At 38.0% G+C, this 22,011-nt stretch overlaps 1 protein-coding gene across 4 annotated transcripts in view; it reads left to right on the top strand.

Moving 5' to 3' along the window:
* The window catches only part of RC3H1 (ring finger and CCCH-type domains 1), a 95,193-nt gene that overhangs the window by 18,458 nt on the left and 54,724 nt on the right, over positions 1-22,011 (top strand). For 2 of the 4 annotated variants that reach the window (XM_089910875.1, XM_089910900.1), the window contains exons 1-2: positions 1,276-11,163; positions 13,161-13,534. In XM_089910875.1, the coding sequence (XP_089767001.1) occupies positions 13,304-13,534 (231 nt within the window). In that variant the 5' untranslated portion in view covers positions 1,276-11,163; positions 13,161-13,303. Of the gene's footprint in view, positions 1-1,274; positions 11,164-13,160; positions 13,535-22,011 lie in introns of those variants that run through there. The other 2 variants (XM_089910890.1, XM_022565239.3) reach the window with 2 other exon arrangements.

Raw genomic sequence — 22,011 nt, forward strand, 5'->3', positions numbered from 1 at the left:
TTCCCTAGCAGCTTTCTGTTAGTCCAGTTGACTTTCTATTGGCAAAAACATAAATATTCCAGCTTGATAGCTTTGCTAATGTATATTGTCTGGCTTCTTCTGTATTAGAACCATAGAGAAAATAGCAAGAGAGGAAGAAAACCCAAGACATTCTCTGATTTTAAGGAACTTACAGCCTAGCAAGTAGTGGCTTTCTCTATTGAGGATACCTTTAACATGGATACCACATAAGAAATTGTCACAGTAATCCAGGTAAGAGAGGTTGGCAGCCTAATGTAAGGATTTAGGAATGGATGGGAAGGTTTCAAGAAACATTAAAGAGATAAAATGAATGGGACATGATGACTGATTAGTTGAGGGGAGGAGCAGGTTTGAGGAAAAGTTAATAGTGAAGGATGATTCCCTATGCTTCTGTCAACAGGTAAGTCACTCAATCATTAACATAGGGAACAAAAAGTTTGGTAAAGTTGAGATGGTTTGAGACCCCAGTTGGACATGGATGACTAGTAGCCAACTGGTTACGTGACCCTGGCACTCAGAAGAGAGGCTTGAACTTTTGGAAGTCATCAGTATCTAGTTGGTAGTCGAAAGTTGAAAATAGTTGAAGTCACTGAGGGAAATTTTGTAGAGAAGAGAATTGAAGAAGGAATTCTGAAGAGCCACATATATTCCACGGATGGGCAGAGAAGGAGAAGCCTTCAACAGGGACACGTAAGGAGTGGCCTGTTAATTAGTGGAATACCTGGACAGTGTGCTGTTATAGAAGCCCCAGAGGGACAGCATTTGCAGGAGTAACTGGTCAGCATTATTAAATGCTGTATAGAAAGAAAGGAGATAAGGACTAAGATGTGACTGTTGTATTTCATAAGAAGGTTGTTGATATACTTGTTAAGAATAGTTTCAAAATCGTGGTTGGAATAAAGTGATAGTTTGCAAACTGAAAGGTGTGGGAGAAGAGAATAGAGACTAGAAGACAGGAACAGGGACAGGGATTGAGTGACTTTTTTTTTTTTTTTTTGATTAAATAAGACAGGGTGGAGATAGAAATGTGGTATGTTTTTGGTTTTGGTTTTAGTTTTTGGTTTTTTTTTAGCTCCTCTGCAGAAACATTTAAGCATGCTGGTGAGGAAAGAACTAGTAAATTGGGATACATTGAAGAAACAGAATATTAGTGTTGTCCCTTAAAACAGCAGTCCCCAACCTTTTTGGCACCAGGGACCAGTTTCGTGGAAGACAATTTTTCCACAAACCGGGTGGGGGTGGGTGGGTTTGGGGTGGTTCAGTCACATTACATTTACTGTGCACTTTATTTCTATTATCATTATAATACATAATGAAATAATTTTACAACTCACCATAATGCAGAATCAGTGGGAGCCCCGAGCTCGTTTTCACTTGCCACTCACTGACAGGGTTTTTTATTTTTTTTAATTTATTTATTTTTATTTTTTGGCTGCATTGCGTCTTCGATGTTGCATGTGGGCTTTCTCTAGTTGCAGCAAGCGGGGGCTACTCTTCATTGTGGTGCATGGGCTTCTTATTGCGGTGGCTTCTCTTGTTGCGGAGCACAGGCCCTAGAGTGCCTGGGCTTCAATAGTTGTGGCGCGTGGGCTCAGTAGTTGTGACTCGCAGGCTCTAGAGTGCAGGCTCGGTAGTTGTGGCGCACTGGCTTGCTTGTTCCACGGGATGTGGGATCTTCCTGGACCGGGGCTTGAACCCGTGTCCCCTGCATTGGCAGGCAGATCCTTAACCACTGCGCCACCAGGGAAGTCCCTGATAGTGTTTTGATATGAATCTGAAAGCAATTGATTTATTATGGTTTCTGTACAGTCAGACCTCTCTGCTAATGATAATCTATATTTGCAGCCGCTCCCCGGCACTAGCATCACCATCTCAACTCCACCTCAGATCATCAGGCATTAGGTTCTCATAAGGAGCGTGCAACCTAGATCTCTCACATGTGCAGTTCACAGTAGGGTTTGTGCTCCTATGAGAATCTAATGTTGCCGCTGATCTGACAGGAGGTGGAGCTTAGGTGGTAATGCAAGCAATGGGGAGCGGCTGTAAATACAGATGAAGCTTCACTCGCTTGCTTGCCACTCACCTCCTGCTGTGTGGCCCAGTTCCTAACAGGCCACAGACCAGTACCAGTCTGTGGCCTGGGGGTTGGGGACCTCTGTCTTAAAATGTCTCAGTTTCACTGGATTTCTCAGGAGCTTTATAGATTAGTATTTAACAATCTGAAATATAAATTTATGAGACAAGTTAAATTTTCTTTTCATTGTGACCATTTTCCCCTACATTCAAGATTACTGAGGACTTGCCAATCAGATTTGTCATTGTGTTTCAAGATAACTTCTGGGGATAGGTGGAGCAAACTTCCTCCTTAAAAAGGAGCCGTTATTCTAGCAGGAGGATGGATTTCAAAATGTGACCTGAGAAACTATTTAAAGTCTTGTTTAAATATTTGGCCTAGCCTTCAGATTTTATTCATGTATCTTTTGTATTGGGACTGAGTTATCTTTATGGTTTAGAAAAGAGGCTTAATTAAGCAGGCATCAGTTTTCTTTCTTTTCTTTTTAAGCTTATTTTCTTTTTCTTTTTTTTTAGGATATTTAATTTTTAGAGTAAAATGAATTAATAGAGCTCAAAACAGTTCCTATGCATTGTTATTGGTGTTGTTATTGTTTTTTAGCAAGTGTTATTATTAAGAAGAGATCAATTTTCACAAAGAAAACAATTTTCAGACACTTGCATTTAATTTGAAAGCAGTTGACATGATAACAGATCAACTAAAATGCTTAGCGTATTCCAAAATATGTCTGATTTTGGTTATTAGTTCTTATTATGTCCTTGATGTTTGGACTGTCACTAAATGGTGAGGACATATTTACATACAGTGTATGTAATATTCAGCAGAATATTAATGCAAAAAGTGAAAAAATAACCTTTTCATGTTTTGCTATAACAGGTCACTTTCCCTGCCTACTGCCTCACAGTTCCTTTGATGATGCTTTTGAGTCTGGCCTTTTCATTCTACTACCGCTTTAATAACTCTGATGTCCTATTCAGTGGAGTACATTTTACACACAGTGTGGAACTTTGCTATGTAGAAGAGAAACCTGGAGCTTCAAACTATGTACACAAAGTTAGAAACTGTCCTTCACTTGCAGTGTTTCAACTTCAGATCAGGCATTTTCTCTGTGAATGGTTTTATTCTTCCTTACTGTTTCTTCTTCTAAATTTGGCATTAGGTTGGAGGTAGACGTGTTTCTTTTTGTCCTTCTGAACACTAGGAAAGTAAGCCACCTAAATTAGCCCTTTGTAGTTTTCTCAACCCTTCTTTATCAAGTTCTATTTTCCAGGTGTTTCCTCCTCTAAATCTGAAGCCCTTCTCTTTATACTTGTCCCAAGTATTTGTCAATATTTGTACTGACATTAGTGTATTAAGTTATTTATATCTAGGATGATGTGTACAATATAGGGTTACAATTCAATCCGTTTATTTTAGGAAGAAGTATTTTTACAATCAAAATTGGGTCTTCACAGGGTATTATTGCTGGAAAAACCTTGAACCTCCAAAAATCACACACTGTTTCATCTGTAAATTAATTAATACTCTGCTGAGAATTATAACACTGAGTAGTGTTATAATAAGCCTTCATTTATTTTTATTCGTTTTGTTTTTATATTCTGCTTTTAGCTTTATTTTTCAAGATAGTTAACATTTTTCTCTTCTCTGATGTTGCCCTGCTTGTTGGTTGCTATGGAAATGTCCCAGAGGAATGGCAAATTAAGTTAAGGCCAAAAATAATAGTTAAACGCATCTCATGGGGTAGGATGGGATCAAAGGAGATCCAAGATTTTCTTCGTAGAGACAATAAGGTTTTGTTTGTTTGATGTAATATCTTACTCAGGGCAACTTACACTTTAAATTCACATAAGAACTGAGTTTTAGTCTCAGCTCAAAGATTTATTAGCTTTGGGCAAGTTATTTAATGCTGCTAAAGCTCAAAACGGGTATAAAATTGGTATAAAAATGCCTCAGAGGAGTGACTAGGCCAGAGTAGATACTTGATGAATTTCAATTTTCATATTTCTTCCTCTAAATCAGAGACACATAAAATGAACCTTAATAGAGGAGATGGTAATAACTTTTTAACAATTTTTAAAATGTCAGTTTGTAACATTTAAATGAAATCTTCAAAGCAAGTGTAATTTAGCTATTTAGTAGGGTTATTGCTGTGCTCATAGAACAATCTGAAAGGTGTCTTTATATTTTTAAATTATTACATTAGGGCTTCCCTGGTGGCACAGTGGTTGAGAGTCCGCCTGCCGATGCAGGGGATGCGAGTTTGTGCCTCGGTCTGGGAGGATACCACGTGCTGCAGAGTGGCTGGGCCCGTGAGCCATGGCCGCTGAGCCTGCGCGTCCAGAGCCTGTGCTCCGCAGCTGGAGGGGCTGCAATGGTGAGAGGCCCGTGCACCGCAAAAATTACATTAAAAATTTGAAAACTAAGAGTTTATAAAAAGCTTTTAATGACTATTTAACAGTTTTATTAAAGTATAATTTACATACTGTAAAATTTACTTATTTTAAGTGCACAGTTCAGTGATTTTTAGAAAATTTGCAGAATTGTGCAACCATCAACACAATTCAATTTTAGAACATTTCCATCACCCCTAAAAGCTCCCTTGCCTTAATGAGTATTAACTTTCACCTGTAAGTGGCACAGATTACAGAATTTAAAAGTACCAGCTTGTGAGTTAGGCTGGACTGAGTTTGAATCATAGTCCTGCCACTTACTAGCTTTATGTCTTTGCGTAATTCTCTGTATTTTGGATTCTTTATCTTTAAAATGGAGATAATAATTACATTACAGTATTGTGGTGAACATTTACTTAATTAGATACAGTATATAGAGCACTGAAAGTGCTGACACCTAGTTGGTGCTTAACAAATAACTGGTTACTGGTGGTGATTTGTATTGTGGTTTAGATTTGTGGTAGACATTTAAATGAGAGAAGCACCTGAAAACACCTAGCATAAGGCCTGACACATGATTTACTTTCAGAAACCCAAGCTCTGTTATGCATCGTGTCATCATAATTTTGTCTGTAGTAGCTCTTTGGGAATTGGTTTAATCACGCTTAAACCTTAAGGCTCACAACATGTAGTTGTTTGTTATTTTGCAGAGGCATGGATTTGAATTGAGTAACTACAAGGCAGCTACAAGACTTAGAGTTTGATGTCTGCAAACTAGTCACTTAGCTGGTGGAATGAGTCACTGGTCTTATTGTTTACTGTTCATCGAAATAATTTTCTTACTCTGATAAGATCTTATTTCTTTGTAAAAAAGAAATAAGCTCTGAAAAAAGTCTAATGATCATATTGATTAATTTTATTAACATAAAAGTATAGAGATTTTTCTTTTGAGTTTTAATCAGAACTTAGAAGTTGGGATGACGTAGTAAAATGTCAAATGTCACATTCTGTATTGTAGCTCCTATCAATGACATGAAGAAGGCAAATAAAACAACCTTTTAAATGCTGTCTATGCACCCACCTACTGGTGTAAAAATGTATATTTTTGGGGGGAAGTTATATTTTTTTAATTTGGGCTTTCTTCAAGGTTGGACTGATTGCTATTTAATTTGTGTGTATTCTGAATTATCTATTATGAATTATGAACAGTAAGATCACTAATTGTTGTCATTTACATAGGAGAGTAGACCTTATGGTAAACTAATGGGGAAGTTAACCATTGCCCTCAACACTGAGCAGCAGAGTCAGTCTTGGGTTTTTTAAGACATAAAGAGGATCATCATTCATGCTCTGTTTATGATTAGGAAGGTTCCAGTAGAATTATTCCTAATGAGCTAGATTTGGGCTGACCCCTAACACATAACTATTTATCTGCAGACTTTGAGCACATGTGCATTAATTAATAGAATTTTTTTTTTCTGACAAAACCTTGCTCTGAAGAAGTTTAAAGAATCTGAATGTTGGTATTTAGTAATTTTATCTCATATGTTTACTCTTGACTGAAAGAATGTTTGTTTATTATATCCACAAAGCCATATGTCCTGTGTGGTTTAGATATGTTTTGTGGTTGAACAACTGTCTTTAAGAAGCTTGGAGAATGTTTGGAAAGATGACTTTGGAGAAAGATGTTTAAAGAATGAGGAAGTGGAAATTCTTCTTAGACCTAATAACTACAATTGATGACACTTTGTAGTCTTTAAAAAATCTTTGGTTTATGACTTTGATGATTGAAATAGAATCATCAAAGAGCGACTTACTGTTCTTAACCATCAACTTTCCTAGGCAAAATCAAACTTTTAAAATACGATTTTCCCCTTAGTCTCTCAAACCTATCTTTATGGTTAGACGAATGCTTATATTTTTAGTGACAATATGGGTGCTGATTCTGAATGTTAACTATATCAAGTTTGTTATATATCTCTAAGAACTATTTTACTGGAAAATTTAAGAGGTTAGTACTCTATACTTCATTTTACTATGTTAATACAGATGGAAATGATACATAAAAGTAATAAATTATACTAGCTCTTTGAAACATAAATTCTAGAAAAGTTATTAAAGGGTTTTTAATTAATTTTAAAAAGAAATAAGTTTTGATGATTTGGCTATCCAAATTTGTAAAAGGTCAACTTTATAAGGAAAAATATTTTGAATAGCCTTATAGTAATTTATCTTAGAGCCTAAATTGTGTTCTAAATGTGCTCTTATCTTCTCTTGTTTTCATTCTTTCAAATTTTTTGCACTTATATTAAGTAATTCGTGATTATATACATTTTGTAAGTTGCCCAACTGTGTAACTGCTGTTAAGTATGTTAGGTATCTTTCCAGACCTTTTTCTTCATCCATTTATATTCATTAATACCAAGACTAATACGTAGGATTTTTTTCCCCAACACAAATGACATCGTATTTATTGGTCTTAAAGTTTTGCTTTTACTTAACTTTTCTACATGCTTAACTAATTCTCTTTTTAATTATTCCATATGTTTTCATAGTATAGGCATACCCTGTGTTAGAAACAGTGAAGTGGGTCATCTCCTGCCTCTTCAGTGCCTTCACATTACTCTTCACATTATGACCAAATACCATACTATGAGTTAAAAGATCCTGTAGTTTTTGGTTTCTTCTAATTCTTTAGTCTCATCTCATATCTTTCTCTTTTGCTCTCTGTTTATTTTGTTTTGTTTTGTTTTGTTTCTGGCTTCCCTGTTGCTTTGGTTTTTTTCAAGCTCCCCAATTGTATTATATTCTGTCTAGTCTCAGAACCTGTGGTTATGCTTTTCCTTTACCTAAAATCTATATACACATATTATGTATTATTCTTTCCATAACTTTTATTCAGCCTTTGTCTTCAAATCTTAACATAAATATCACTTCTGCAGGGAAGCAATACCCTACCCACAACCTCACCCCCACTTGGTTAGATTATCTCAGTTAAATGTGCTTATATCTCCCTGTCCCTTACCTGCATATCATTTACCATAACTTGCAGTCATGTTATTTAGTTGTATCATTATTGTTTGTGTAGCTAATGAAGGAAATAATGTTAGCCCCATGCAGACTTGGAATGATTTGCTCACTATTTTTTATCTCCAATACTGGGCATGTAATAAAGACCAATAAAAATTTTTTTGCAAGTAGCTAATGTTTAATTTTTACTGGGAATGGAAAAAAGATTTCTGGGTATAATTTCTCAGAAAAACTGGTTTAATGAAGAAAGAGAAGAGTTGTAAATAGTAGCATTAAAATCCTTTTTTGCCACTTAGTATATATTTGTAAATCAACCAATTTGGGTAAAGAAACTAAAAGGAAAGTATAATGGCTTATCTGTGGAGGTGGGGTGGGAATGAGGACTAGAGAGGTGGGAGACAGCCCTGGGAGGGAGATATTTCACTGTAATTATTAAAATTATTTTTGACCCACGTGATCATATATTACTTAACCTTTTTTTAAGAGTCTGATGAGATTGTGGTGTAAATACAGAGAAAATATATGTTCTTATAAATTATTGCTTTTATTTTTTCTATATTCTTAAGTTTTCAACAGTTATTTTATTTCAATATGCCTGGATCAGTGATTCTTATCTTCCCTTTCCCTCCCTCTCCAAACAAAACACATCTTTAAGAATCTGATAAGTCATGGATCTTATTCCTAGAAGAATGAGCATGTTGTATATAAACAGCTTTATGTAGCATTTCCAAGGTTGATGGATACCTTAATCTGTGCCAGATATTGTTAACTGTAGTTTTAATATGCAAGGATATTTTTTAATCTTTCAGATATTCAGTGATGGCTTTATGTTCAACGTAATCCAGTGGGGGAGCAGGGGATACTAAAAGTAGGATTCAGGAAACTTTCTGATCCTGGCTCTGCCATTATTAAGCTGTATGACTTTGAGTGAAGCTCTTTTACTTGTCTTTGGTATCCTCCATGTCAAGTTGGTATAGTGGAAAGTGCATAGACTTGAATGTCAAGTACTGGCCTGAAGTTGATGTGTTTTGACTTTGCCACTTACTACCTGTATGACCGTGGACAAATTCTCTGAATGTTATTTTATTTCTCTGTGAGAAGAAGGAAAATGATTCCAACTTCTTTGGGTTTTAAAGATTAAACGAAAAGAGGTGTTTGAAAAAGCTTAATAACACTTATTACTGATAGAGATATAAATAAATGTTAGTTACCTCATCTTGAAAAATTAGGCTAGAACTAGATGTTCTCTAAGGTATCTTTTATCAATGATTTAGGATCCTGTTTTAAATAGTTCTTGTTATGACAGAATAATTTGGAAAATTTGTTATAACAGCACTGATCTGAAATCACGTGGGAGAGCAGTGAGGTATTTTAAGTCTGTAAAACTGATGTTGACCATATTTTCTGCCTGTTTTCTGTATTCTACTGTGCTGGATATGTAGTAAATCTCCAAATACTTGCTGTAATTCTAAGATTCATGAAACACTAATGTAGGTTAGACTTTCTTAACCTGGAGTCTTTAAATACCCAAGAGATCTATGAATAGATTTTCACAGGTCTCTGAACTCTTTGAAATGAAATGCAAAATTTTTACTGTGCCTAAATTGTAGTGAGAAACAAGCTATAGCTTTCATAGTGAACAAGGCAGATTAGGTCTCTGTCCTCATGAAGTCTACATTCTAATATAAGATAGACATTGAGTAAACAAATAAAAATATAAGAAAGTATAATTTATAGATGGTAGAACTATTTTGTAGAGAATTTAAGTACAGTGATGGACTAGAGAGTGACTTAAGAGATTATTTTAGCGTTTTAAGTGGTCAGGGAGTTCTGAGGAGTTGAAATTTTTGGTGACATCTAAATGATAAAGAATGGCCTTGAATTCAAAGATTAGACAGAGAGACTAGCTAGTACTAATATCCTAAGATAGGAACAAGCTTCACGTGAGTAGCTGAAGGATAGTGGAGTGATGGAGACAAGTGTTAGAAACTGAAGTTGGAGAGAGAATTACAGGTCTTATCACTTACGGCTTTGTAAACCGGAATATAATATCCAGATTTTATTCTCAATGTAATAGGAAGCCATTTCAAGATTTTTAACTGGAGAATGATGAGAAAAGGAAACTCAAGATAGAACCCTGATAACTCACTTCAGCATTTAGGAGTTTAAGAGATCAAAAACAATAAGCCAGTGAGTTGGCAAGGATGAGGGGAGTGTGGTTCATCGACGCTTTCAAGAAGGAGGGAATAGTCATGTTTCATATCTTGTTGAGAAGACAAGTAAGATTAGAACAATGACCTAATCATTAGATTTGTCAGCAGGGTTGTCTGCCAGAAGAACGAAATTACTGTGAAGTCAATAAATAGCTATTAGGGGACTTCCTTGGTGGTCCAGTGGTTAAGAATCTACCTTAGAATGCAAGAGATGCAGGTTCAATCCCTGGTCGGGAACTAAGATCCCACATGCCGCGGGGCAGTTAAACCCACATGCCACATCTTAGGAGCCCACGTGCCACAACTACTGAGCTTGCACACTCTGTAGCCCGTGTACCACAACGAAAGATCCTGCATGCCACAACGAAGACCCCGTGTGCTGCAACTAAGATCCAACACAGCCAAATAAATAAATATTTAAAAAAAATAGCTATTAGCAGCTTTGTGACACTGGTCTTTTAATTTTTAACTTTCAAAAAATTTTTAAATTTTTTAAAATTTCATTTTTGTGACATTGGTTTTTGAATGAACCTGCAAGTAATTCTTCCTTTTTTAACCTTTAATCTGTGGGTGGTGATATGGTTAAGCGTTCGGGTTTTGAGCCAGACTGTCTGGGTTAATATTGCATCTCTATTTGTTTTTAGCTTATTCAGCCTCACTAAACGTCCATTTCTCATGGACAGTTGAACATGGGGGTTAGGGGTGCTGACCCTCCGCTCAGTTGAAAATCTGTGTATAATTTATAATTGGTTCTCCGTATATGCGGTTCCTCCTCATCTGCACTTCCACATCCAAGGATTCAGCCGACTGCAGATCATGTAGTACTGTAGTATTTACTATTGAAAAAAAAATCCGTGCATAAGTGGACCCTTGCTATTAAAACCCATGTTGTTCAGGGGTCGACTGTATCTGTAAAATGGGATAACAGTAGTTACCTACCTTTTATAATTTTGTTCTATGTAAAGCAGTTAGCTGTATAAATAGTAAAAATTATAATGATTGTGCAATAAAACGTTTATATTTCCTGCTCTTTGGGGTTTCTGTAATTTTATAGTATTTAAGGAAATAAAGTGCTGTGTTTTAACTTTGTTTTATGATTAATTAACAAATTTTAAGTGCTCTACAAGGTCATACTGGTAAAAAGGAAAGAACCATTAACTCAACTCAAGTAAAGGTTAACTTAAGATCAGATTCTTTGTCGGCATTTTTTTTTTTTTTTTTTTTTGCGGTACGCGGGCCTCTCGCTGCTGTGGCCTCTCCCGTTGCGGAGCACAGGCTCCGGACGCGCAGGCTCCGGACGCGCAGGCTCAGCGTCCATGGCTCACGGGCCCAGCCGCTCCGCGGCATGTGGGAGCCTCCCGGACCGGGGCACGAACCCGTGTCCCCCGCATCGGCAGGCAGACTCTCCACCACTGCGCCACCAGGGAAGCCCCCTGTAAGCATTATTTTAAACTGTCATGCTAATCTATAGAAAAGTTCGTATGGATGACACTTTATCAACTTAATCAACTTCAGCAAACATTTCTGACTAATATCCAGTCCTTGTTCTGAATATTATGTCTTTCAAACACTTTTTTTCCTTTATTTTGGAGCATTCTGCAACCCCATGTACAATTGTAATTGTAGCATTTGACTGTACAGTTGAGTGTTTAGATACTGTATTTTCTTTTTTAGCACTCTGGATGATAGTCTCATTAAGTAATAATTTAATATAAACGTACCTGTAGCTACTCATTCTGTTTGCAGATGCATTTTATTTAAATTATTTATAATTAAAACATTATAGAAATCAAAATGTGGGCAATTTCTTTATTCACTTTTTTATTATTGCAAGGGCGATTTGGACATATACTCAGATAACTTTAATTTTAGATCCTAAATGTGAAATTAACTTGGTAACTGTTTAGGTTCTTAAATTTTTTTCCACTGTCCATTTATCTGATAGCACACTTCGCAGAAACCCAGACAAAGCTGAGGTTACTCAGAAGGCAGATACTATGAGTATGCTGTTTCACTATTTCCCTAACAATTCAGAGTCTGGCACACAGTAGTAGTAGTGCTTAGTAAATATTTGTTGAATGAATGGATAAAATTTTTAGCATACCTAATAGAAATTGTTCTCTCAATAATGGGCTTGCATTTAAGGTTGAGTTACTTCAGTAAAACATTAATTAAATGTAATGCTCGAAGAGTAAAATGTGTAGATAATTTACTTTTCTAATAATTACAGCTTAAGTGACATTTTTGTTTCCATCTTTGTAAGCAGTCTCTGCTGAGCATAATCAAATTGTTAAGAACTAGTAACACTATGTTACTTTATTCTGTACACCAGTTCTCATTTTTAGAAGCTAGTTAGAGTAAGTACTGCAGGTATTGTTTAAGATGTGTGCTAGAAACTTCAGATTAGGTTTTGTATGTAAAGAAAATTTCTGTTAGATGAAGGTGATAAGTTTTGTGATTTGGTTTTTATCCCCTACCAAAAGGAGAGGGTAGACAGTGAAATTTGACTGTATATGTGTTCTGGTTAACTGTATTGACTTACCATTCTTAAATTTGGGAATTTAAAAAATCTTTTGAAGTAAATACTTTTCACTGTGTTCTAAAACAACATACTGTAGCAACAAGTATAAGCTGTAACAGAGGCTTAAAAGATCTTTACCAGTAAATAAAACTCTTAAAAATAAACCTTAGGGCTTCCCTGGTGGCGCAGTGGCTGAGAGTCCGCCTGCCGATGCAGGGGACGTGGGTTCGTGCCCCGTTCCGGAAAGATCTCACATGCTGAGCAGCCGGGCCCGTGAGCCATGGCCGTTGAACCTGCGCGTCTGGAGCCTGTGCTCTGCGACGGGAGAGGCTACAACAGTGAGAGGCCTACGTACTGCAAAAAAAATAATAATAAAATAAATAAATAAACCTTAAAAAGAACCCCACGGTTTCTTTTTATCTCATTACCCACACTAAATTTGATGATAAAGTATTAAGGTAGATTTTATTTTAGGCCAGTTTTTTTAAGACTCTTTATTAGGGTGTAACATACACCGAAATGCATACGCCTAAGTGTAAAGCTTGATAAATTTTCACAGCTGAACATATTAACATGTTCAGATCAGAATATTATTAGCTATCTTAAAAAGGCTAATTTTAAAATATAAAACAATCATAGACTTAGATAAACTTGAGAGACTTACATCTTGGATCTAACTTTATTACTAACTTGTCACCCTCAGCAAGTTATCTCCTCTTTTTGGGGTCTACTCCCCATCTCTAAAATAAGGGGATAAGACTAGATGTTTTATTATGGCTCTCACTTTGTAAAAATGCAGAGAGGTGGACTATGTTGATATAAATGTGGTATAAAATCTTATAGGTAGTAAGGTGAGAATGTACAGTTTAATTGAAAAGGAAGATGCTCATTTTTTTTTCTTTGTTTTTCAGGTAATATTTCACACTATGTGCTGACTGTATTTACAGAAGATATTTAAAAAAAAGAAAAGATAAACTTTTTTCAAAGATTTTGATTCCAGTGGAATCTTTGCTTTAGATTTTGTGTGTGTGAGTGAATTGTAACTCCAGAAACAATGCCTGTACAAGCTCCACAGTGGACGGATTTCCTCTCCTGCCCAATTTGCACTCAGACTTTCGACGAAACAATTCGAAAGCCCATCAGTTTGGGTTGTGGCCATACTGTCTGCAAGATGTGCCTGAACAAACTCCACCGCAAGGCTTGCCCATTTGACCAGACCACTATCAATACAGACATTGAACTCCTCCCAGTAAACTCAGCATTGCTGCAGCTAGTGGGTGCTCAGGTAAGTTGAGTAATTTGTTATCCTTTTAAATTTCTGTCTGTGTGTTTTTTCCTCCCGAGGGAAACTTGTTAAGATCTGGTAATATTGCATTCTGTTTTTGTTTAACATCTTTATTGGAGTATAATTGCTTTACAGTGGTGTGTTAGTTTCTGCTTTCTAACAAAGTGAATCAGCTATACATATACATATATCAACATATCTCGTCCCTCTTGCATCTCCCTCCCTCCCACCCTCCCTATCCGCCCCCCCAGGTGGTCACAAAGCACTGAGCTGATCTCCCTGTGCTATGCGGCTGCTTCCCGCTAGCTATTGGTTTTACATTTGGTAGTGTATATATGTCCATGCCACTCTCTCACTTTGTCCCAGTTTACCCTTCCCTGTCCCCCCTCAAGTTCATTCTGTAGTAGGTCTCCGTCTTTATTCCTGTCCTGCCCTAGGTTCTTCATGACAATTTTTTTAAACAAATTTTCTTACATTCCATATATATGTGCATACGGCATTTGTTTTTCTCTTTCGAACTTACTTCACTGTGTATGACAGACTCTAGGGCCATCCACCTCACTACAAATAACTCAGTTTCGTTTCTTTTTATGGCTGAGTAATATTCCATTGTATATATGTGCCACATCTTCTTTATCCATTCATCTTTCGAAGGACACTTAGGTTGGTTCCATGTCCTGGCTATTGTAAATAACGCTGCAATGAACATTGTGGTACATGTATCTTTTTGAATTATGGTTTTCTCAGGGTATATGCCCAGTAGTGGAATTGCTAGGTTGTATGGTAGTTCTATTTTTAGTTTTTTAAGGAACTTCCATACTGTTCTCTGTAGTGGCTGTATCAATTTACATTCCCACCAGCAGTGCAAGAGGATTCCCTTTTCTCCACACCCTCTCCAGCATTTACTGTTTGTAGATTTTTTGATCATGGCCATTCTGACTGGTGTGAGATGATATCTCAATGGTAGTTTTGATTTGCATTTCTCTAATGATTAATGATGTTGAGCATTCTTTCATGTGTTTGTTGGCAATCTGTATATCTTCTTTGGAGAAATGTCTGTTTAGGTCTTCTGCCCATTTTTGGATTGGGTTGTTTGACTTTTTGATGTTGAGCTTCGTGAGCTGCTTGTAAGTTTTGGAGATTAATCCTTTGTCAGTTGCTTCATTTGCAAATATCTTCTCCCATTCTGAGGGTTGTTTTTTCGTCTTGTTTATGGTTTCCTTTGCTGTACAAAAGCTTTGAAGTTTCATTAGGTCCCATTTGTTTATTTTTGTTTTTATTTCCATTTTTCTAGGAGGTGGGTCAAAAAGGATCTTGCTGTGATTTATGTTATAAAGTGTTCTGCCTTTGTTTTCCTTTAAGAGTTTTATAGTGTCTGGCCTTACATTTAGGTCTTTAATCCATTTTGAGTTTATTTTTGTGTATGGTGTTAGGGAGTGTTCATTCTTTCACATGTAGCTGTCCAGTTTTCCCAGCACCACTTACTGAAGAGGCAGTCTTTTCTCCATTGTATATTCTTTTCTCCTTTATCAAAAATAAGGTGAACATATGTGCATGAGTTTATCTCTGGGCTTTCTGTCCTGTTCCACTGATCTGTATTTCTGTTTTTATTCCAGTACCATACTGTCTTGATTACTGTAGCTTTGTAGTATTGTCTGAAGGCAGGGAGCCTGATTCCTCCAGCTCAGTTTTTTGTTCTCAAGATTGCTTTGGCTATTCAGGGTCTTTTGTTTTTCCATACAAATTGTGAAATTTTTTGTTCTAGCTCTGTGAAAAATGCCAGTAGTAGTTTGATAGGAATTGCGTTGAATCTGTAGATTGCTTTGGGTAGTATAGTCATTTTCACAATATTGATTCTTCCAATCCAAGAACATGGAATATCTCTCCATCTATTGGTATCATCTTTAATTTCTTTCATCAGTGTCTTATAGTTTTCTGCATACAGGTCTTTTGTCTCCCTAGGTAGGTTTATTCTTAGGTATTTGATTCTTTTTGTTGCAGTGGTAAATGGGAGTTTCCTTAATTTCACTTTCAGATTTTTCATCATTAGTGTATAGGAATGCAAGAGATTTCTGTGCATTAATTTTGTATCCTGCTACTTTACCAAATTCATTGATTAGCTCTAGTAGTTTTCTGGTGGCATCTTTAGGATTCTCTATGTAAAGTATCATGTTATCTGCACACAGTGACAGTTTTACTTCTTCTTTTCCGATTTGGATTCCTTTCATTTCCTTTTCTTCTCTGATTGCTGTGGCTAAAACTTCCAAAACTATGTTGATTAATAGTGGTGAGAGTGGGCAACCTTGTCTTGTTCCTGATCTCAGTGGAAATGGTTTCAGATTTTCACCATTGAGGACGATGTTGGCTGTGGGTTTGTCATATGTGGCCTTTATTATGTTTAGGTAAGTTCCCTCTATGCCTACTTTCTGGAGGGTTTTTTCATAAATGGGTGTTGAATTTTATCAATAGTTTTTTCTGCATCAATTGAGATGGTCATATGGTTCTTATTCAGTTTGTTAATATGGTGTATCGCATTGATTGATTTGCATATATTGAAGAATCCTTGCATTCCTGGGATAAACCCCACTTGATCATGGTATATGATCCTTTTAATGTGCTATTGGATTCTGCTTACTACTATTTTGTTGAGGATTTTTGCATCTATGTTCATCCGTGATATTGGCCTGTAGTTTTCTTTCTTTTTGACATATTTGTCTTGTTTTGGTATCAGAGTGATGGTGGCCTCTTAGAATGAGTTTGGGAGTGTTCCTCCCTCTGCTATACTTTGGAAGAGTTTGAGAAGGATAGGTGTTAGCTCATCTCTAAATGTTTGATAGAATTCACCTATGAAGCCATCTGGTCCTGGGCTTTTGTTTGTTGGAAGATTTTTAATCGCAGTTTCAATTTCAGTGCTTGTGATTGGTCTGTTTATATTTTCTATTTCTTCCTGGTTCAGTCTCAGGAGGTTATGCTTTTCTAACAATTTGTCCATTTCTTCCAGGTTATCCATTTTATTGACATATAGTTGCTTGTAGTAATCTCTCATGATCCTTTGTATTTCTTCAGTGTCAGTTGTTACTTCTCCTTTTTCATTTCTAATTCTATTGATTTGAGTGTTCTCCATTTTTTTCTTGGTAAGTCTGGCTAATGGTTTATCAATTTTGTTTATCTTCTCAGAGAATGAGCTTTTAGTTTTATTGATGTTTGCTCTTGTTTCCTTCATTCCTTTTTCATTTATTGCTGATCTGATCTTTATGATTTCTTTCCTTTTGCTAACTTTGGGGGTTTTTTGTTCTTCTTTCTCTAATTGCTTTAGGTGTAAGGTTAGGTTGTTTATTTGAGTTGTTTCTTAAGGCAGGATTGTATTGCTATAAACTTCCCTCTTAGAGCTGCTTTTGCTGCCTCTCACAGGTTTTGGGTCATCGTGTTTTCATTGTCATTTGTTTCTAGGTATTTTTTTGTTTCCTCTTTGATTTCTTCAGTGATCTCTTGGTTGTTAGGTAGTGTACTGTTTAGCCTCCATGTGTTTGTATTTTTTTACAGATTTTTTTTCCTGTAATTGATATCTAGTCTCATAGCGTTGTGGTCAGAAAAGATACTTGATACGATTTCAGTTTTGTTAAATTTACCAAGGCTTGGTTTGTGACCCAAGATATGATCTATCCTGGAGAATGTTCCATGAGCGCTTGAGAAGAAAGTGTATTCTGTTGTTTTTGGATGGAATGTCCTGTAAATATCAATTAAGTCCATCTTGTTTAATGTCTCATTTAAAACTTGTGTTTCCTTATTTATTTTCATTTTGGATGATGTGTCCATCGGTGAAACAGGAGTGGTAAAGTCCCCTACTATGATTGTGTTACTGTCCATTTCCCCATTTATGGCTGTTAGTATTTGCCTTATGTATTGAGGTGCTCCTGTGTTGGGTGCATAAATATTTACAGTTGTTCTATCTTCTTCTTGGATCGATCCCTTGATCATTATGTAGTGTTCTTCTTTGTCTCTTGTAATAGTCTTTGTTTTAAAGTCTATTTTGTCTGATATGAGAATTACTACTCCAGCTTTTTTTTGTTTGTTTTTTGTGGTACGTGGGCCTCTCACTTTTGTGACCTCTCGCGTTGCAGAGCACAGGCTCCGGATGCACAGGCTCAGCGGCCATGGCTCACGGGCCCAGCCGCTCCGCGGCATGTGGGATCTTCCCGGACCGGGGCATGAACCCATGTCCCCTGCATCTGCAGGCAGACTCTCAACCACTGCGCCACCAGGGAAGCCCCAGCTTTCTTTTGATTTCCATTTGCATGGAATATCTTTTTCCGTCCCCTCACTTTCAGTCTGTATGTGTCCCTAGGTCTGAAGTGGGTCTCTTGTAGACAGCATATATATGGGTCTTGTTTATGTATCCATTCAGCCAGTCTGTGTCTTTTGGTTGGAGCATTTAATCCATTTACATTGAAGGTAATTATCAATATGTGTGTTCCTATTACCATTTTCTTAATTGTTTTGGGTTTGTTTTCGTGGGTCTTTTCCTTTTCTTGTGTTTCGTGCCTAGAGAAGTTCCTTTAGCATTTGTTGTAAAGCTGGTTTGGTGGTGCTGAACTCTCTTAGCTTTTGCTTGTCTGTAAAGGTTTTAATTTCTCTGTCAAATCTGAACGAGGACCTTGCTGGGTAGAGTAATCTTGGTTGTAGATTTTTCTCTTTCATCACTTTAAATATGTCCTGCCAGTCCCTCTGGCTTGCAGAGTTTCTGCTGAAGTATTAGCTAACTTTATTGGGATTCCATTGTATGTTATTTGTTGTTTTTCCCTTCCTGCTTTTAATATTTTTTCTTTGTGTTTAATTTTTGGTAGTTTGATTAATGTGTGTCTTGGCCTGTCTCTCCTTGGATTTATCCTGTATGGGACTCTCTGTGCCTCCTGGACTTGATTAACTATTTCCTTTCCCATATTAGGGAAGTTTTCAACGGTAATCTCTTCAAATATTTTTTCAGTCCTTTTCTTTTTCTCTTCTTCTTCTGGGACCCCTAGAATTCGAATGTTGGTGCCTTTAATGTTGTCCCAGATGTCTCTGAGACTGTTCTCAATCATTTTCATTCTTTTTTCTTTATTCTGTTCTGCAGTAGTTATTTCCACTATTTTCTCTTCCAAGTTAGTTATCTGTTCTTCTGCCTCAGTTATTCTATTGATTCCTTCCAGAGAATTTTTAATTTCATTTATTGTGGTGTTCATCATTGTTTGTTTGCTCCTTAGTTCTTCTAGGTTCTTGTTAAATGTTTCTTGTATTTTCTCCATTCTATTTCCAAGATTTTGGATCATCTTTACTGTCATTACTCTGAATTCTTTTTCAGGTAGACTGCCTATTTCCTCTTCATTTGTTTGGTCTGGTCGGTTTTTACCTTGCTCCTTCATCTGCTGTGTGTTTCTCTGTCTTCTCCTTTTGCTTCACTTACTGTGTTTGGGGTCTCCTTTTCGCAGGCTGCATGTTTGTAGTTCCCGTTGTTTTTGGTGTCTGCCCCCAGTGGCTATGATTCGTTCAGTGGGTTGTGCAGGCTTCCTGGTGGAGGGGACTAGTGCCTGTGTTCTGGTGGATGCGGCTGGATTTTGTCTTTCTGGTGGTCAGGTCTGCGTCTGATGGTGTGTTTTGGGGTGTCTGTGACCTTATTATGATTTTAGGCAGCCTCTTTGCTGATGGGTGGGGTTGTGTTCCTGTCTTGCTAGTTGTTTGGCATAGGGTGTTCAGCACTGTAGCTTGCTGGTCATTGAGTGGAGCTGGGTCTTGGCGTTGAGTTGGAGATCTCTGGGAGATTTTTGCCATTTGATATTACATGGAGCTGGGAGGTCTCTGGTGGACCAATGTCCTGAACTCAGCTCTCCCATCTCAGAGGTACAGGCCTGATGCCCGGCCGGAGCACCAGGACCCTGTCATCCACATGGGTCAGAGTAAAAGGGAGAAAGAAAGGGAGGGAGGGAGGAAGGGAGGGATAGAGGGAGGAAAATAAAGTTATTAAAATAGAAAATAATTATTAAAAATAGAAATTTTTAAGTAATAGAAAAAAAAAAGAGAGCAACCAAACCCAAAACAAATCCACCAATGATAACAAGCACTAAAAATTATACTTAAAAAAAAAAAAAAATGGGGCTTCCCTGGTGGCACAGTGGTTGAGAATCTGCCTGCTAATGCAGGGTACACGGGTTCGAGCCCTGGTCTGGGAGGATCCCACATGCCGCGGAGCAACTTGGCCCATGAGCCACAACTACTGAGCCTGCACGTCTGGAGCCTGTGCTCCGCAGAAAGAGAGGCCACGATAGTGAGAGGCCCGCGCACCATGATGAAGAGTGACCCCCGCTTGCCACAACTAGAGAAACCCCTCGCACAGAAACGAAGACCCAAACAGCAAAAATAAATAAATTAATAAACTCCTACCCCCAACATCTTAAAAAAAATAAATAAATGGAGAGACGGAACCCTAGGACAAATGGTAAAAGCAAAGTTATACAGACAGAATCACACACAGTAGCATACACATACAGTCACAAAAAGAGGAAAAGGGAAAAATATATATATATCGTTGCTCCCAAAGTCCAGCGCCTCAAGTTGGTATGATTCGTTGTTCATTCAGGTATTCCACAGATGCAGGGTACATCAAGTTGATTGTGGAGATTTAATCCGCTGCTCCTGAGGCTGCTGGGAGAGATTTCCCTTTCTCTTCTTGTTCTCACAGCTCCTGGGATTCAGCTTTGAATGTGGCCCCGCCTCTGCGTGTAGGTCGCCTGAGGGCATCTGATCCCCGCCCAGACAGGAGGGGGTTAAAGTAGCAGCTGATTAGGGGGCTCTGGCTCACTGCAGGGGCAGGGTTACGGAATGCTGGGTGAGCCTGCGGTGACAGAGGCTGGCGTGATGTTTCACTATCCGGAGGCGCACCATGTGTTCTCCGGGGGGAGTTGTCCCTGGCAGTGACCGGCTGCACAGGCTCCAGGGAGGGGAGGTGTGGGTAGTGACCTGTGCTTGCACACAAGCTTAGCGTCTCACGCTCATCTCTGGGGTCCGCGCTGATAGCCGTGGCTTGCGCCCATCTCTGGAGCTCGTTTAGGCAGCACTCTTAATCCCCTCTCCTCGCGCACCAGGAAACAAAGAGGCAAGAAAACGTCTCTTGCCTCTTCAGCAGCTCCAGACCTTTTCCCAGACACACTCCTGGCTAGCTGTGGTGCCCTAGCCCCCTTCAGGCTGTGTTCACGCAGCCAACCCCAGTCCTCTCCCTGGGATCCGCCCTCCGAAGCCGGAGCCTCAGCTCCCAGCCCCCGCCCATCCCGCGGGTGAGCAGACAAGCCTCTTGGGCTGGTGAGTGCTGGTTGGCACTGATTTTCTGTGCAGGAATCTCTCCTTTGCCCGCCGCACCCCTGTTGCTGTGCTCTCCTCCGTGGCTCCGAAGCTTCCCCACTCCGCCTCCCGCAGTCTCTGCCCGTGAAGGGCCTTTCTAGTGTGTGGAAACCTTTCCTCCTTCACGGCTCCCTCCCACTGATGCAGGTCCCGTCCCTATTCTTTTGTCTCTGTTTTTTCTTTTGCCCTACCCAGGTACGTGGGGAGTTTATTGCCTTTTGAGAGGTCTGAATTCTTCTGCCATTGTTCAGTAGGTGTTTTGTAGGAGCTGTTCCACATGTAGATGTATTTCCGATGTATTTGTGGGGAGGAAGGTGATCTCCACGTCTTACTCTTCCGCCATCTTGAAGCTCCTCCTGTCTTCTATTTAAATAGATAAAATTTTGTTCAGTACTGTGCAGATCCTTTATTTCAGTAGGTTAAGGAGATTTGTTATGGTGGTGCAGTGTTTCTCAGTCACTGTACAGTAACATTCGTTCAGTCTGGTGGTCAGACTTTCTCAACAGCCTTAGCTATCAGATCATTAGAGAAACCTAAGAGGTAAGTCACAAGAACTTCTTAATAGTGAAGAAAATATTATTCACAAAATAATTGCATTTTACTTAATAGGAAAAGTGAAGCTGCTTCAGACTGTTTTACTTAGTAGACGCTAACTGAAATGAAAGATCGAGAAAGTGACGAAAACTATAGAACACAGCCTTTGGGAACCATTTGTCTAGAGTACAAGCAAATACCTCTAAGTATCTAAATATAAAAGTTACTCTAGTAATTCTGAAGGTAGTACTCTGAAAGTTTTGTGTCAGCATTCTCAAGGTAGAGATAAATAGTATCTTCAGAAGGTTTCACAAAGCCAAGGGAAGCAGGCTTTTCAGAGCTAGGTATGATTCACTTAAACAACCCCTCACTGTTAATTTGCATAGTGTGAGTCTAAAGTATCATATGTTTACCATAAATCATTTTCCAAATAAATATACTGGAACTTTGGACATTAATATTTATATTAATACCACTAATATTTGCTAGATTAGTCTTCCTATAAGTTGATAAAAAGTAGGGAAGGTTGATATTATGTATGTAGGAGATAAAGAGAACAGTTTTAGAACAGC

This window comes from Delphinapterus leucas, chromosome 1, assembly GCF_059928025.1.
Source record: "Delphinapterus leucas isolate spDelLeu-1000000601 "Yukka" chromosome 1, BTC_Dleu_Yukka2, whole genome shotgun sequence".
Classification (NCBI taxonomy): Eukaryota; Metazoa; Chordata; class Mammalia; order Artiodactyla; family Monodontidae; genus Delphinapterus; species Delphinapterus leucas.